Source organism: Plectrocnemia conspersa, unplaced genomic scaffold (genome assembly GCF_051122295.1).
Source record: "Plectrocnemia conspersa isolate PC_06_02 unplaced genomic scaffold, ASM5112229v1 ptg000001l, whole genome shotgun sequence".
In the NCBI taxonomy this organism is placed as follows: Eukaryota; Metazoa; Arthropoda; class Insecta; order Trichoptera; family Polycentropodidae; genus Plectrocnemia; species Plectrocnemia conspersa.
In genome coordinates this window covers 30,999,771-31,013,793 of record NW_028277165.1, presented here as the reverse complement: position 1 = coordinate 31,013,793, position 14,023 = coordinate 30,999,771, and the positions used below count along the sequence as shown (strand labels likewise).

General features: G+C 25.4%; 1 protein-coding gene across 2 annotated transcripts in view; it reads right to left on the bottom strand.

The window, feature by feature from the left end:
• Positions 1-14,023, bottom strand: part of stw (laccase) — a 53,945-nt gene that overhangs the window by 9,588 nt on the left and 30,334 nt on the right. For both annotated transcript variants that reach the window (XM_088198357.1, XM_088198363.1), the window contains exons 2-3: positions 1,425-1,809; positions 1,063-1,347 (exon numbers count right to left, since the gene is read on the bottom strand). In XM_088198357.1, coding sequence (XP_088054483.1) covers positions 1,063-1,347; positions 1,425-1,809 — 670 coding nt within the window. The remainder of the gene's footprint in view (positions 1-1,062; positions 1,348-1,424; positions 1,810-14,023) is intronic.

Sequence of the window (14,023 nt, the reverse complement as noted above, 5' to 3'; positions counted from 1 at the left end):
TAGTTAATCTTGTTTCAATATAGCGGCTATTAAAAAATAAAAAAATCTCAAAAAACAAGAAATACGTCGAAAAGTAGAAATAAAAATTTATAGAGTATATAACACATTTATTAAAAAAAACTGCACTTGAAAAAATTTAAGAGGGTAAAAAAAATTTATAATATATACATGTATTAAAATTATATTAAAAAATAGAGCAATGTAAGTAGTTTTAAATAAAATAGATTTACTAGTTAAAAAAGTATGATTGAATGTTCAGTGTTGAAGTGGTTGAATGTTCAAGAAATATCGAAGATGAATGTATTAATATTTATATATAAGTTAGAAAATAATATGTTACCAAAGTATTTTAATAAGAAATGTGCATAGATTTAATACTAAAAATTAAAGCAATTTAAGGATAGTTATATATAAGAAAACGGGTACGGCCAGGGGAATATTTTACGATGGTGTGAATTTGTATAATAATATTTTTAGAACATTCCGCAAAAATGAAAATGTATCGGGTTTTCTTAACGGAATAAAGAAATACCTTTGTACATTAAGAAATAATTTATAATATCAAAGTATTTTTATATTTTGTATAATATATAAACAGTTAGCTTTAATAGCTAAGTATATCAAAAAAAAAAAAAATTTAAAGCACATTTATAAGTTCGAAAATCTATACAATTCTCTCGGATTTTTTCGAACGGAGGTTTTATTTCTTTATATAAAATATTTTGTGTAAAGATTTGTTTTATGACTGTTCTTTTTATTTAAAAAAAATATTGGAATCATTGTTTCTATTGTATCTTGTCTTGCAATCCAAAATCAGCCAGTACTCATTTTATTATTGCACTTATTGTTGCAATGAACAATTTTTAACAAAAGTTAATAGTAATTTAAAATTAGAGTCCAATCCGTTATTTACCTCTTTATACAATTGTCTTCGTTATATTCTAACTTTTAACTGATTTTATTCAAAGTATGTTTTTTTAAAGTATCTCGAAAAATTTTATGTTATGTTTAAAAATAAATGTCGAGCAGATATAGTAATAATACTAAATAAAAAATACATACCTGAAAGTATTTCCTTGTTGGATTGGACACTGCGTGACGTATGGAACACCATCGTAATATTGCGAACCACGTTGGAATATTCCGTGCCAATGGATGGTGACTTCCATACCTTCCATATGATTTTCAACATCGATGACCACTTTATCGTTCTCGCAAACTTGTATACTAGGTCCTGGGTACATACGATTGGAAGTCAACATTCCTCTTTCTACGCCGTCAGCTAAAACGCATTGGCAATGACTCCATACTACATTAGTGGCGTTTGGTGTGCATACTTGACAAGCTCTACATAAAAAATATATTTAAATATATATATATAAAAAAACACTTGATTGATATGCATAATATAAAAAAATACGTACGCTCCCAATACTGTGTAATATTCTAAGGTGAAGTGATAATAGCAGATTCTCGGAGGTTCATCTTCCCTGCAAGCTCTAGCGCACTCATCTGGCGCCGATAGGAGTGGATTTCTTCTCAATTCAGCCGTAGCACTGCTTGAGAAGTCTAAATGCCTAAAGGGTGACTTTTCGTTCTTGGGTGGTATCTGCGGCAGAGGATTGTCTCTGACTCCGGCGCTCAGTCTTCCACCAGAACTACTGCTGTAACCGTTGGTCGGGCCTTGTCCTGGATGCGTTTGCAGCAGCCCATGCGTGGATTGGAAGAAGTTGGAGTTGTCTGGACCTGCAGTGCTCACTCCGGGCCTCCACCATGACGCTGAAGCGGACTGGTCTGTTGGGAGTACCTCTGTAAAATTGAAAAAAAAAAACTTAAGTACGTGCTACACATTTAGAACGTGACTGTAATGTTGTCGACCTTTGCTACTTTGTTTATGCTATCAAGCTTTATCATAGGAAATTTATGAGGCAGCGGTGAAGGGGAGGTCAGAATGAGATTTGAGAATTTTGCCAATATATTTTGTATCGAAATACACATTCCTAAAGACATTATCGTGACTGGATATGAATAATTTTCGATATCTAAAACCTATATAGCAACAAATGATTAATAGCTAAGTTTTAAAAGTTGTAGCTGAAATATTTTCAGAGATAAGGCATTCTTTAAAATCATATAAATCCAAGTAATATATTATTTGAGTCTTATTTAAAATTTTAAGACCGATCAATTGATCATATAATTTTATTTAGGCGATAAATTTCACATTTATTCGTTTTTGAATATAGATTTAATTTTATACTTATACTTAAAAAAAAGAATTAGAAATAGTTTTATGATAAAATTGACCATACAGTACATTTTAAAATTATTACATGTTTAGTTATACGCTTTAAATTTAGAATATAAATTCTAAAATTAGCATTAAAAACTTTTTTATCACTTATATTATAAGTTGAACACATTTTTTATTGTATTTTAAAAATTCATGTTTAAAATCAGGAGCACAAAACTGTACTATTAATAAATTAAATGTTTACATAATATCATAATAAATTTAAAAAAACAATAAACAAATACTTTTATGATTTAAAAAAATTAAAAACACAAAATCAAATGTATCATTAATTTTATTTCAATCAAGTCTCACTTTTAGATTAAGATTTAATTAAAATTTTACCCATAAAAAAATATTTAAATATAAAATTTTATATGACATTTTTATGATTATTTATGATGTATTATATATTAGTATTTATTGAAATTCATAAAAGTCGTATATTATTATAGTCTTATTTAAAATTTTAAGACTGATCGATTGCTTATATAATTTTATTTAAACAATAAATTTCACGTTTAATTCAGTGTATCATTACTTTTGTTTTTGAAAGTAGATTCAATTTAATACTTATGCTTCAAAAAATAATTAAAAATAGTTTTAAATTAAAATTTACCATAAAGTACATATTTAAATTGTTACATATATAGTTATAGACTTCAAATTTAATATACGAGTTTTTAACATAGTATTAAAATCTTTCTTATTATTTATATTATAGGTTAAAAACATTTTTTATTCTATTTTAAAAAATTATATATAAAATAAGGAACACAAAACTTAACTGTTATTAAATAAAATATTAACTTAATATCATAATAAATTATAAAAATAAAATAAATAAATATTTTTTTGAATTTACAAAAAAAAGAAAAAAATCATAAGCAATTAATAATTTGAATATGTATTTTATATCAAAATATATTATAATTAATTATAAATAGGAATACAAATATTTTGCTGATATTTTTTGCTTAATAGTTATTTTTATTATTTTAAATATTAGTATTTTTTTGTGATTATTTATATTATATAGTGCTTTCTCGTTTAAAAGCTATATGCTATTTTTTGCTTAATAGTTATTTTTATTATTTTAAATAGTAATTTATACCGCAAATTATTTTCTCCTCTGAAATTATACTATTTATCACAAATATAAAATGTTTCTGTTTGATTATTTTATAAACGATTTTTATTGTCAGTGGCAAAAATAATATTAAATTGCTCTATAAACGACATCTCTCAGAGTACAAAAACGAAAGCATTTTTCAGTAGGTAGTAATTGATGAGCATTGCGCAAACTTTGTTAAGCAATCATATTGTTTTATTTTTTTCGGGTAAATGTGGAGAACGCGACGAGTCACTCTGTTCGTCACGCCTTTTTTCCACATTTGTTACAGGTGGGCTTTTCGTTGCCACACAACAAAACAGTCGTGACAATCTTTGTGACACATTGCCAATTCACGCGGTAGTTATGTGCGAATTCAAGGACGCAATACACATAATGAGAACTGGGATAATTAAGGTTAATAAGGATCATTATGTCACAACTTGCTGTGGTACGGAATGTGAACCAGTTAAATTTAAGTTACTCATTTTTCAAACATATGCGATAACCAACTGTTAAATCTTAAATGGTCCTAATTATTTTCAAACTTGTTTTGATACAGTAACGTTCCATTCCAAATACTTTTGTTGGTAATTAAACATACAAAAACAAATTTAATGTTTTTATTAAAATTACAACTATTTATTTAGAGCAATTAAAGAATATTATCTTATTATAAACGGTAAAAAATATTTTAATAAATTTATTTCACAGATAGTTAATTATGTTTAGGAGCTTAATTTTATAAAATGAGATCAGCTGTTTTAAAACGTGTTTTGTATATTATATAAATTTATTTTTAATATATATTTTATTAATTTATTTTAAAATAAATGATATATTATAAATAAATTATATTTTTTATGGGTAATACATAAAATAAACTTTAAGTTAAACTGGTATTCTATATCTTATTTGCATGTAATCTTATTTTAAAATAATATTTTATTATGTTACATAAATATAACAGTAAAGCACTTTTAATATAATACAATTTAAAAATATAAAACATTAATGCAAAAAAATCTTGCAAAATAGGTCTAGGTTTATGGACTCATATATCATTTTTAACATCATATTTTTCCTCAATCGAAAATAAAATCTCAAATAGGATCGCACACCCAATTAACATGTAATATTCTGAGCGCTTTCCATTTCGTTTACGTATACTACATGTGGTCAGACTGTAATCTTTTAAATTAACTACCGCATCTATCTCGCTGGCATTACACTGACGGAGATTCATCTCAACGACAAAAAAATGTTAATAACAACGCCATTAGTGCTCTCTAATCGTTACGTTAACCGTTGTGTGCTATATAGGCGCTAAAACAGTGTCATGATAATATATAGTACCCAGTAAAAAAATATACAGCAAGCGGTAACGATTATCGCAATCGCGTTGAACGCGTGTGTAACCATCGAAAGTGATTAATCCTTTTTTATGGTGATTTTTTAAAAACAGAGTAAATTAAGATGAGCTAATACATATTTATGCAACAATTAATTGGTTTATTATATACAATATCAAAATAAATAACTTATTTACTATTATATAATATAAATATTATATATTCTAAATAAATATTTTCATTATTAAATTAATCTAAGGTCATTTATACTACTTTTATGTATTTTTTATATGCGATACTAGTAATGAAAGACATCTATTAATCCATATATAATGTCTATTTATTGTTTAAGGTTATAGATTTTAGCCATTTCTTGTCACTTTAACAAATTGGTAATTTAATTAAGAAATAAAAACAAGTAGCTTTGCAACAATTTATTTACATATTACTAAAAACAGAAATGTAATGCTTAATGATAAAATATTTATTTCAAAAAAAATCAGGGGTTTATAATTATTATTTATATTTTACATGGGTCATTAAAGAGAATTATTAATTATTTTGAACAGTTTTTATTTTAATGACACATTATTGATTTTTAAAGTGTTTGATAATAGTAATAAAATACAGCATTTCTTAAAATCTTATATAAAAAACTATATTTATGATAACATATAAAATTGAGTGATACATTTTGCCTCACAGAATTATTTTTTTTGCCAGTAAAAAAATAAATATTATATAAGTTAAAAAGCTTTTATTGTCGACGAGAAATATTTATTTAAAAAATATTAATTTCAGGACTAAAATGTTTTATAAATAGACAGTTAAATATACAGCGCTTTGTTTCATGATTAACAGTAAAATATTAACTTTTTATTTTTGGACAATATTTTTTTGAAAATACCATAGATTTGTTTAAATGTTTATAAATATATTTTTAAATTATCATCAAAACTATTTTTTAATTAAATTATCAAAGAATCTGCTCAATTAGTTATGTAAAAAAAATAGCGTTCCATATATTGATTACTATATTTTTACATACTCTATAAATTGCATAAGCTATTACGCGTCAAACGGTAATGTATACAATTATCCTTTGATACCGTTTAACTTTAACCTAATTAGCTAGCGATCAAATACTTATCTTAACGGGTTATTACGGATAGTTAACTGCGTGATGTTGTGACGCGCTAGATATGTTAATGATATATATAGTTCGATGCTATAAAGCATTGTTATAAACGTTGTCCAATTGCACAATTTTCATTCCATCATATGGTCGTACAATTATAAATAGATACGTAATAACGTTGCATGAACATATTTTATGAACACCCTATGCATAAACGAGGAACACACTATTAAGTTATTGCCTCAAGTGGAGCGGATATGTCTTTTGCAGCATTGCGTTGACACATTGCCTGCCCACTTATGCAATTTATTAAGAGCAAAATTGTCATTAACCACTTTTGCGATGAAAATGCAATAAACATTCTTGCGAGATTCTGCGATTTTTGCTTTTTCTAGCGTAAAATAAAAAATCTGTAACGCCATAAAAAGGTCTGATCACTTTCGATGGTTACATGCTTAGCTCGATTACGATAATTGTTCCACTTTTTTGCACTTTAACTATCTTGACACTGTTTTTTAATGTGTTAAAAGTTAAACCAATAGATTTGTTTATTCTCCTGATTATTAGTAATCTAAGTTACATTAAAAAAAATTGAATATGGAATTATGTTACATACAAAAGCGATTGTTATTTTATCTATCATTAAAATCACGCCAAATTATTATGACACTCATTATATAATGTCTAATGATACATAACGATTATTTTCCATTAAAATGAGATAACCTTGGTAAAACAAAGACAGTAAAATAGAGCCATTGTATACATTTTAATTATCACCCATGAGTCGCAAATTTTTACAGTTATTATATTTTAATTGTTGTAAAAACTATGCCTAATTTGAGCATTAGCACAATAGAAATAGCTTAACATATTTAAGATCAAATAAAATTTATAAATTACAGGGTTGAATTTAATTGTCATACATTCAGGTCCATGTTAACTAAACTGTATTCATCCTATCCAATTATAGTGAAATCGACAGATTGAGATGTGTAACCGGCAATTTAAAACTGTCAGTTAATTTAAATATGTGTTGAAGTAAGCCACAAAAAATGTGAATATCGAAAGTCATTGTAATTATTAAACAGCATAAATAAATAGCACAGATTTTATAGAAAACAATAATGTTTAAACTGCTATTATCACAAGTTTATTTCATGTTAATACATATATTTGAAAGTGACCTGATTTATTTTGGAAAGCACGGATAATCGTCACTTAAAATGATTTGATGTTTTGGGAATAACACTTTAGTTCTGAATTAATTATTAACACTGATTGTAAATCAATAGTAAATTGCACCTGTTAGCGAAGCACTCTATTTGCTTACATATATCATAAATTAGTAGTTAACTTCCTGTTACGTTAAATAATTTGTTAAGCATCAGGATCATAAATTTGACATTATTTATGTTAAATAATGATCGTTTACAATGTAAAAGTGTTATTTAGTTATATAAGAAAATACTAGATTGAATATTATTTATTCTTGTTTTACTATCACTTTCATGCTAAATGATAATTTATTAGTAACAGTTATTATATCAGGCTATAAATGAAATTATTTTAATGATTTTTAGTTATCTTCCTGAGATAAACATATTTTGATTAAAAATGTATGTCGATAAATTTTGATATCGTTTTCATAGTATTTTCATAAGTTATCTAAAACATTGGTGAAATTAAGAAATAAATAATAATATTTACATTGAGATGTGCCGATATATAAAAAATGAGATTTAATTGTAAAAATACTAATGATACAGAATCAGCGTTTGGCTTTACATATAAATCTTTGTGTTAAGATCTCATTCAACAATGCAATCAACTAGCGTGCTCATTTTATTTAGCAATAGTTTAACACCTCTCTTCAAAATGAAATTTTAATTATATCTCGACGATCCATTCAGAGTTTAATTACGACTTATCGCCATTTATCGAAATAGCTATATAATTGCATTCTACCGGCGTCTCTTTGCTGTTGGAAAACGTTAGAAATTTCAGCTTTCGTTCAGCGCTAAAATTTCTCCGTCTGCACTATATAAATCTTCGATACATTATTTATACACAGCGATGCAAATTTTATATGTATAGCTATATAAAATCGAGCTCAAATAGCCGCTTTCTAATTCGTTTTTCTTTTCGTACACAGAGAGATACAGATCGGATTATGGTATTAATTTAATAATTGGTACGATCGATACGGAACCGCGTTGCAAATTTCAAGTTTACGGTCGACGGAACAATCGACTGAAACACTGACAGTGGGAAATCGAAAGATAATTACTATAAGAAATGATCGGATCTGGCGAGAAACTCTCTAACCGGTATATCTCCGTTACCAAATCGGGATGGATTGTGGTATTTTTTTCTACCATATTTGTCAATGTCAGACGTTCGACGGCCTCTAAGTGTCTAAGAAAAAGCAATGGCGTTGATTTGCTTCCTTTGGTCTTTGGCATAGCTTTAATATTGCAAAATCAATAAAGAAATAAATTTTATCAGTTTTGGGTTAATAAGAAATATACACAATTTTAATTTATAATTTAAATAAAGGGATTTTAAAAATCATACTCAATAAACATTATTTTTTAGGTTTGTCAGTATTAGATTTTTTATGGTACTTTTTAGTTTTTTACGATTTTTTTTTATAAATAATATGTTTTTAAATATCATATGTTTTAAATAAACTTTTATTGTTTATGAAATAATACAAAATATACATTTAATTCATCTGGAGTTCAATTTTTGATTTTTATCTATTAGATTATATATTTTTCGTTGCGTCAAGGATTTTCTGAGCCTCTAAAACTAATTAATATATTTGTGTCTTTTTTTATTACAATATACTTATTAAATATTATATTATTAAATATATTTATTAAATATTAGTATTTTATCAGAGTATGATAATTTAAATCTGTAATATTTTAATATAGATACTTTTTTTAACCTTACATATAATACATAAAATTATTTTAGTACAATAGTATGTACATATGTAATGATTTTTTTTAATGGTCACTATGACTAGTTACTAACCGCAAATAAAGTTTTATTGATTATTTGTCAAATATTTTTTACCTTTTATTACTATTTTAGAGTTACTGACCTTATTTACTGACCAAATTATTATTATTACTAACCATTAATTTTATTTTGTTATTTAAATTTCGGTTTTTAATTATTTTATTTGTAACTTTGTCATATTTTTTTTGTTTATATGTTCAATAAACGTTTCAAAGTATATTTTTAAATAATCTAAGCTTATTTTTAAATATAACTTACTAGTCTATACGCCAAAGTTATGAGCCATAAAAGTAATATTACTGATTATATACTTGGCTATCTTAAAAATAGGAAAAATAAACAAAAAACGTTGCATTATTTATTTTGTAATAATTTGGTTAACAAAAAGTAACTGATAATTTTATTACCATTACTCAGGAATTTTTTTTTACCTTAAAAACATAACTAATATGAGTAATAAACTTTTTTTATATTTATTTTTATATAGCAATAATATTATTTAGCATTACATTTTTTGATATGAAAAAAAAATTTAATATGTCAAAAAAATTAGTAAACGTTTTAAAATTTATTTTGATATAATTTGGCTAAGCATCGGTAAAAAGTTGCAGATCTGTAAGTCAAAGCTACGGTTTATATTTATAATATTACTGACTATTTATTTTATTGTCGTAAAAACTGCCTGTGTGATCAGTAAACGCTTCATTATTTATTTAGGAATAATTTAGTTAAGAATCACTGAAATGTTTTTTGGCTATATAATCAAAAATGCTGACCATTCTTTTTTTGTTAAAAAATATTCAATATAATCAGTGAATCTTAAAAAAATATTTAAAAAAAATTAGTTTAACATAGCAAAAGAGTTACTGACCTTTATGGCGAGAAACTTATCATATGATTATTATTACTGATTAATATTTATTTCAATGTCCTATTTTTTTCATAAATAATCAGTTTTAAAATAATTTAACTATACATTCCAAAAATGATACTGATCTTTATGACAAAGTTACTTATCATATCAATATTAAAACTAACCATATATTTTGATGCTTTAAAAATATCGAATATAAATAAACGTTTCAAAATTTATTTTGAAATACAATAGTAAAGCTAAACAATGCCAATAAATTACTGACCTTGCAAATAACCATAACTAAATTTTAGTATCGTATCGTTGAAAAATCAACGGAGAATGCATGGAAGTAGTATAAATTTATAGACTATTTACAACTAGAAAATATGTTTAAGATAATTATTTTAATATATTTTTATTTTTATAAAATTATGTATTATAATATATGTATTTGCTATCAAAATATAAAAAATATTAAATATAAATTCATATTAAAATGGTTAACAATTATCTATTATTTTATTTTCAACTAGAAATTTTATCTCGGGATTCTGGACAATTTATTGTATGATACTTATTAATCTCTGAAATTTTTGATGTTTTATTAAAAACAATCTAGTTTTTAAAAGGGAAAATTTTAGATATTCGATGAACCTGCACTTGTCAGGTGTGAAAAAAAATATTTCCTAAAAACAAGGGTTAGTAATGATAATTAATCACTTAAGCATATTATTAAAAATATAATTGATTAACTTTTATATTATGATGAAATATGTGGGATAGAGCTCTGATATAGTTATTTATACATTTATTAAATTAATATATGTGCAATACTTTTTTTTACTCTTTATATTTAAGTGGGAAAGATCAAGCATAGCTTTTTATATCTTATCTTATTATGAAATTGTGTGAAATGTAACAAGATAAATTTATGACACCATGCGATAAAATTCTTAAAGAATAACTGCTGGAATGTGTATTGAGACACTAAAATAGTTTATGGCGACAAATATTGAATAAATAAGGCGTTTTAATAAATAATAACACATTTAATCGTTTTTCAGTCTGCATTTTATATGGTCATACTACTTGTTTTGAGAAATATCATTGTCTTGTTTTTTAATCATATGTTATAAACATTTAGCAACTTAATACAAATGAAAGGGCGTTCCGATATTGCACTATTTCGCACGGAACGCGCAACATGTTTTGAAAACACCTGTTTTTTACACACAAACACATGATATATAGATCAATTGCGTTATAATCGATTGCAATTTGTGTCTATCATAAACAAAAAATGTCAAACCGTGGGAAAAATTTTTAGTCGAAGTATTTTTTTCGTTTTTTACGCTTAAGCGAACTGGAGCGAATTGATATATTGAAGGTTATCGTTTCGGATTATATTAAAGTTTAGCAAACCAGGGGTCGTCAACCGACAAGAGGAACAGGAAATGTTTTTTATTAGAAATGGGGCGTTTCGTACCAGTTGCCATTTCATACATGTTTTTTGCATACAATAAAGCTGCTTAAATTCAATCGATAAATACTTTCACTGTCGTTGCATAAATATTACATATGTATATTGTAATCGCGCATCGGCGTTACAGTTTATAGTCACGATTTAATAATCGAAGATTTATATCTGTTTTAATAATAACATCCTTTAGAAAGTATTAGCAATAATTTCATTGTTATTTAGTTGATTATATTAGTAAAAAAATAGTTTTTTTTTATTATATACAACATTGCATGCTTACAGTGAAACAAGATAGTTGAACACACTACAACATTTTATTTGTGAGTATTTAATATCACATAATTTCTTAACGAGATAATTATATATATGAAAAAGTATCTTTAATACTGGTTTTTTAAAGTTTTTTTTATATTATGAAATTAATAAATTGCACACTTCCTATTTATGACGCTCGTCCTTCATTGAGTCGTTTATCGTTAATCTAATAACAAATAACGAAATTGATCGTGGCCAATTCATATGAGGTCAAAAAATATGCGTTTCGCTTCGATGACCTTCAGTTAAAAAATCGGTTCAAATAACCGAGCATTGTTTTCGGTCACATTCGTTGAAATAACGGATGCTCAGTACACATAGTCAAGTGCGCGTAAAACGGACGTAGGTTCGAATTCTATTGTTTTACAACTCTTTTTATTCCAATTCACAAAATAAAATAAATTTGTTGAGCTTATCGGCTTTCACTGTCAAAAAATAAATAAAATATACCGGTGAATAACTGAGTAAATGTCGCGGCCATTTTGTGGGTCAATGACGTGAAATTTATTTTTTGGTAAAATAAATAAGACGAATCGATATCGAACCTTCACGCCATTGTTTTTAGAAAAAAACTTGTGATTTGTGACATTGTATTAGATGTATTATAATTTGACATAGACTTGTCTTGACATAATAAGGAAAATAATTTATAAATGTAATTAAGAACATCAAATCGAGCAATTGTTGAAAAATTCTAGGTGACCCAATGTATATAACGCATTTTTATTTTTCCGCTAAAAAATATTTAATTGAGCTAGTCATGAAACGAAGCATTCTTCAGTGTTGTTTTTTCCATTTAAGATAATTTAACATGATAATATACAATGAAAAAATTTTATATTTCTTAGCTATAAATTTATTTTTAGTACTATATTTTAATAGATATTTTTGTGCAAAGCTTTTTCAAATCATTAGTTAGAATAATGTCTTAATGACAGATTTATTATGAGGTGGAAATTAAATAATTTTATAAGAAGCTAGATAATAAAATTCCTTGATAATAATGTAAAAAAATGTAATAACCAATAATGATAAGTAAAAGAGAGATTTATTTGCTTTTAATTATTTATAATAAAGAAAGTACAATATTTCATAACTTTTATATATATATTTTCATTGATTTTATTGGTTTTTAAATATTTTTATCGTTCAACAATATTATTCTTAAATACCATGTCATTAAATTTTATTTTATTATATGATATAAAAATAATGCAATAAAATATTCAGTAGTTGATATAAAATTAAGTAACACATATTTCAATTTAATTTCATTAAATATGTATTTCAAATGGGACTATTAAGTGCTAATGATTATTATTACCATTACCATAATCAATATATTGCATATAATACCCAATCACAATCAATCGATGCTTAGCCTGGATTTTTTACGATAAAATTATGCACTTTATACTAGATAATTATTCAGAAATTTATTTATTTGCAATTGATATGATTTGGTTTCGATCCAATAAACGATTAGATCAACTCGCATTAGAATGGAAAGTGAATGGATAGTAATATGCATTTAAATGTATTTTTTATGAAATCAATTTTTTTTATCATGGGCGTGGTATGTGGAAATGACACATCCTGTCGTTCAAAATCAAATTAGTTAATCGATTATTTTAACAAGTGTCACGGTTGTTGATTGCTGATGTTATAGGCATATGCAATCTAGGTAATAGCAATTTTCCAACGACCTAGAATGCGTTTCGGTCAGAAAAATGTAATAATTCGCGTAAGAAATTGTTTTGCGAGGCTGAACAAATTGACTGAACATCCTGCTAATTTTTTAACTATATTAATAATAATTTTAATTAAATCCGATCAATTAAAGTGCCGAAACTGTGCCTTTGTCTTGGGCTGAGTTACATCAAATCGCATACGCCTAGGGCCGTGACTCAGATTAACTATCAGATGAGAACAGGTTTTTTTATAATAACCGTTTACGAAATTCACTTTCGTTCGATCGTACGTTTTTTGTGCTGAGGAAAAAATACCTTTATTTTTCGTTGTGTCTGAGTTATATATTTATGTTGGGATTGACAGTTGCAATTTATTAAAACAGGTTTTTTGGGTACATATGATCTTGATGTATATTTATAATGTGGTCTGAATACATATTATTATATAATCATGTTCTAACAAAGCAGTGATTTTTGTTGTATGTAAAACACACATTTGACTTATTTTTTAAATTTCATATAATGTGATATTAATGTATGTATATGCAAGATTATTATTCGATAAGCATTAACATAAATTCTAACTGCTATTATTAAATTTCGAAAGCTTTTAAAATATATAATATAATATTATTATAAATTTATTACAATTTTTTATAGAGACTTTAAACTCTCTAATTATTTAGTTGTGATAATGTAAAACAAAAATAAGCACCATCACTAAATGAGTTTTTTATTATTTTTGATTTTAAGG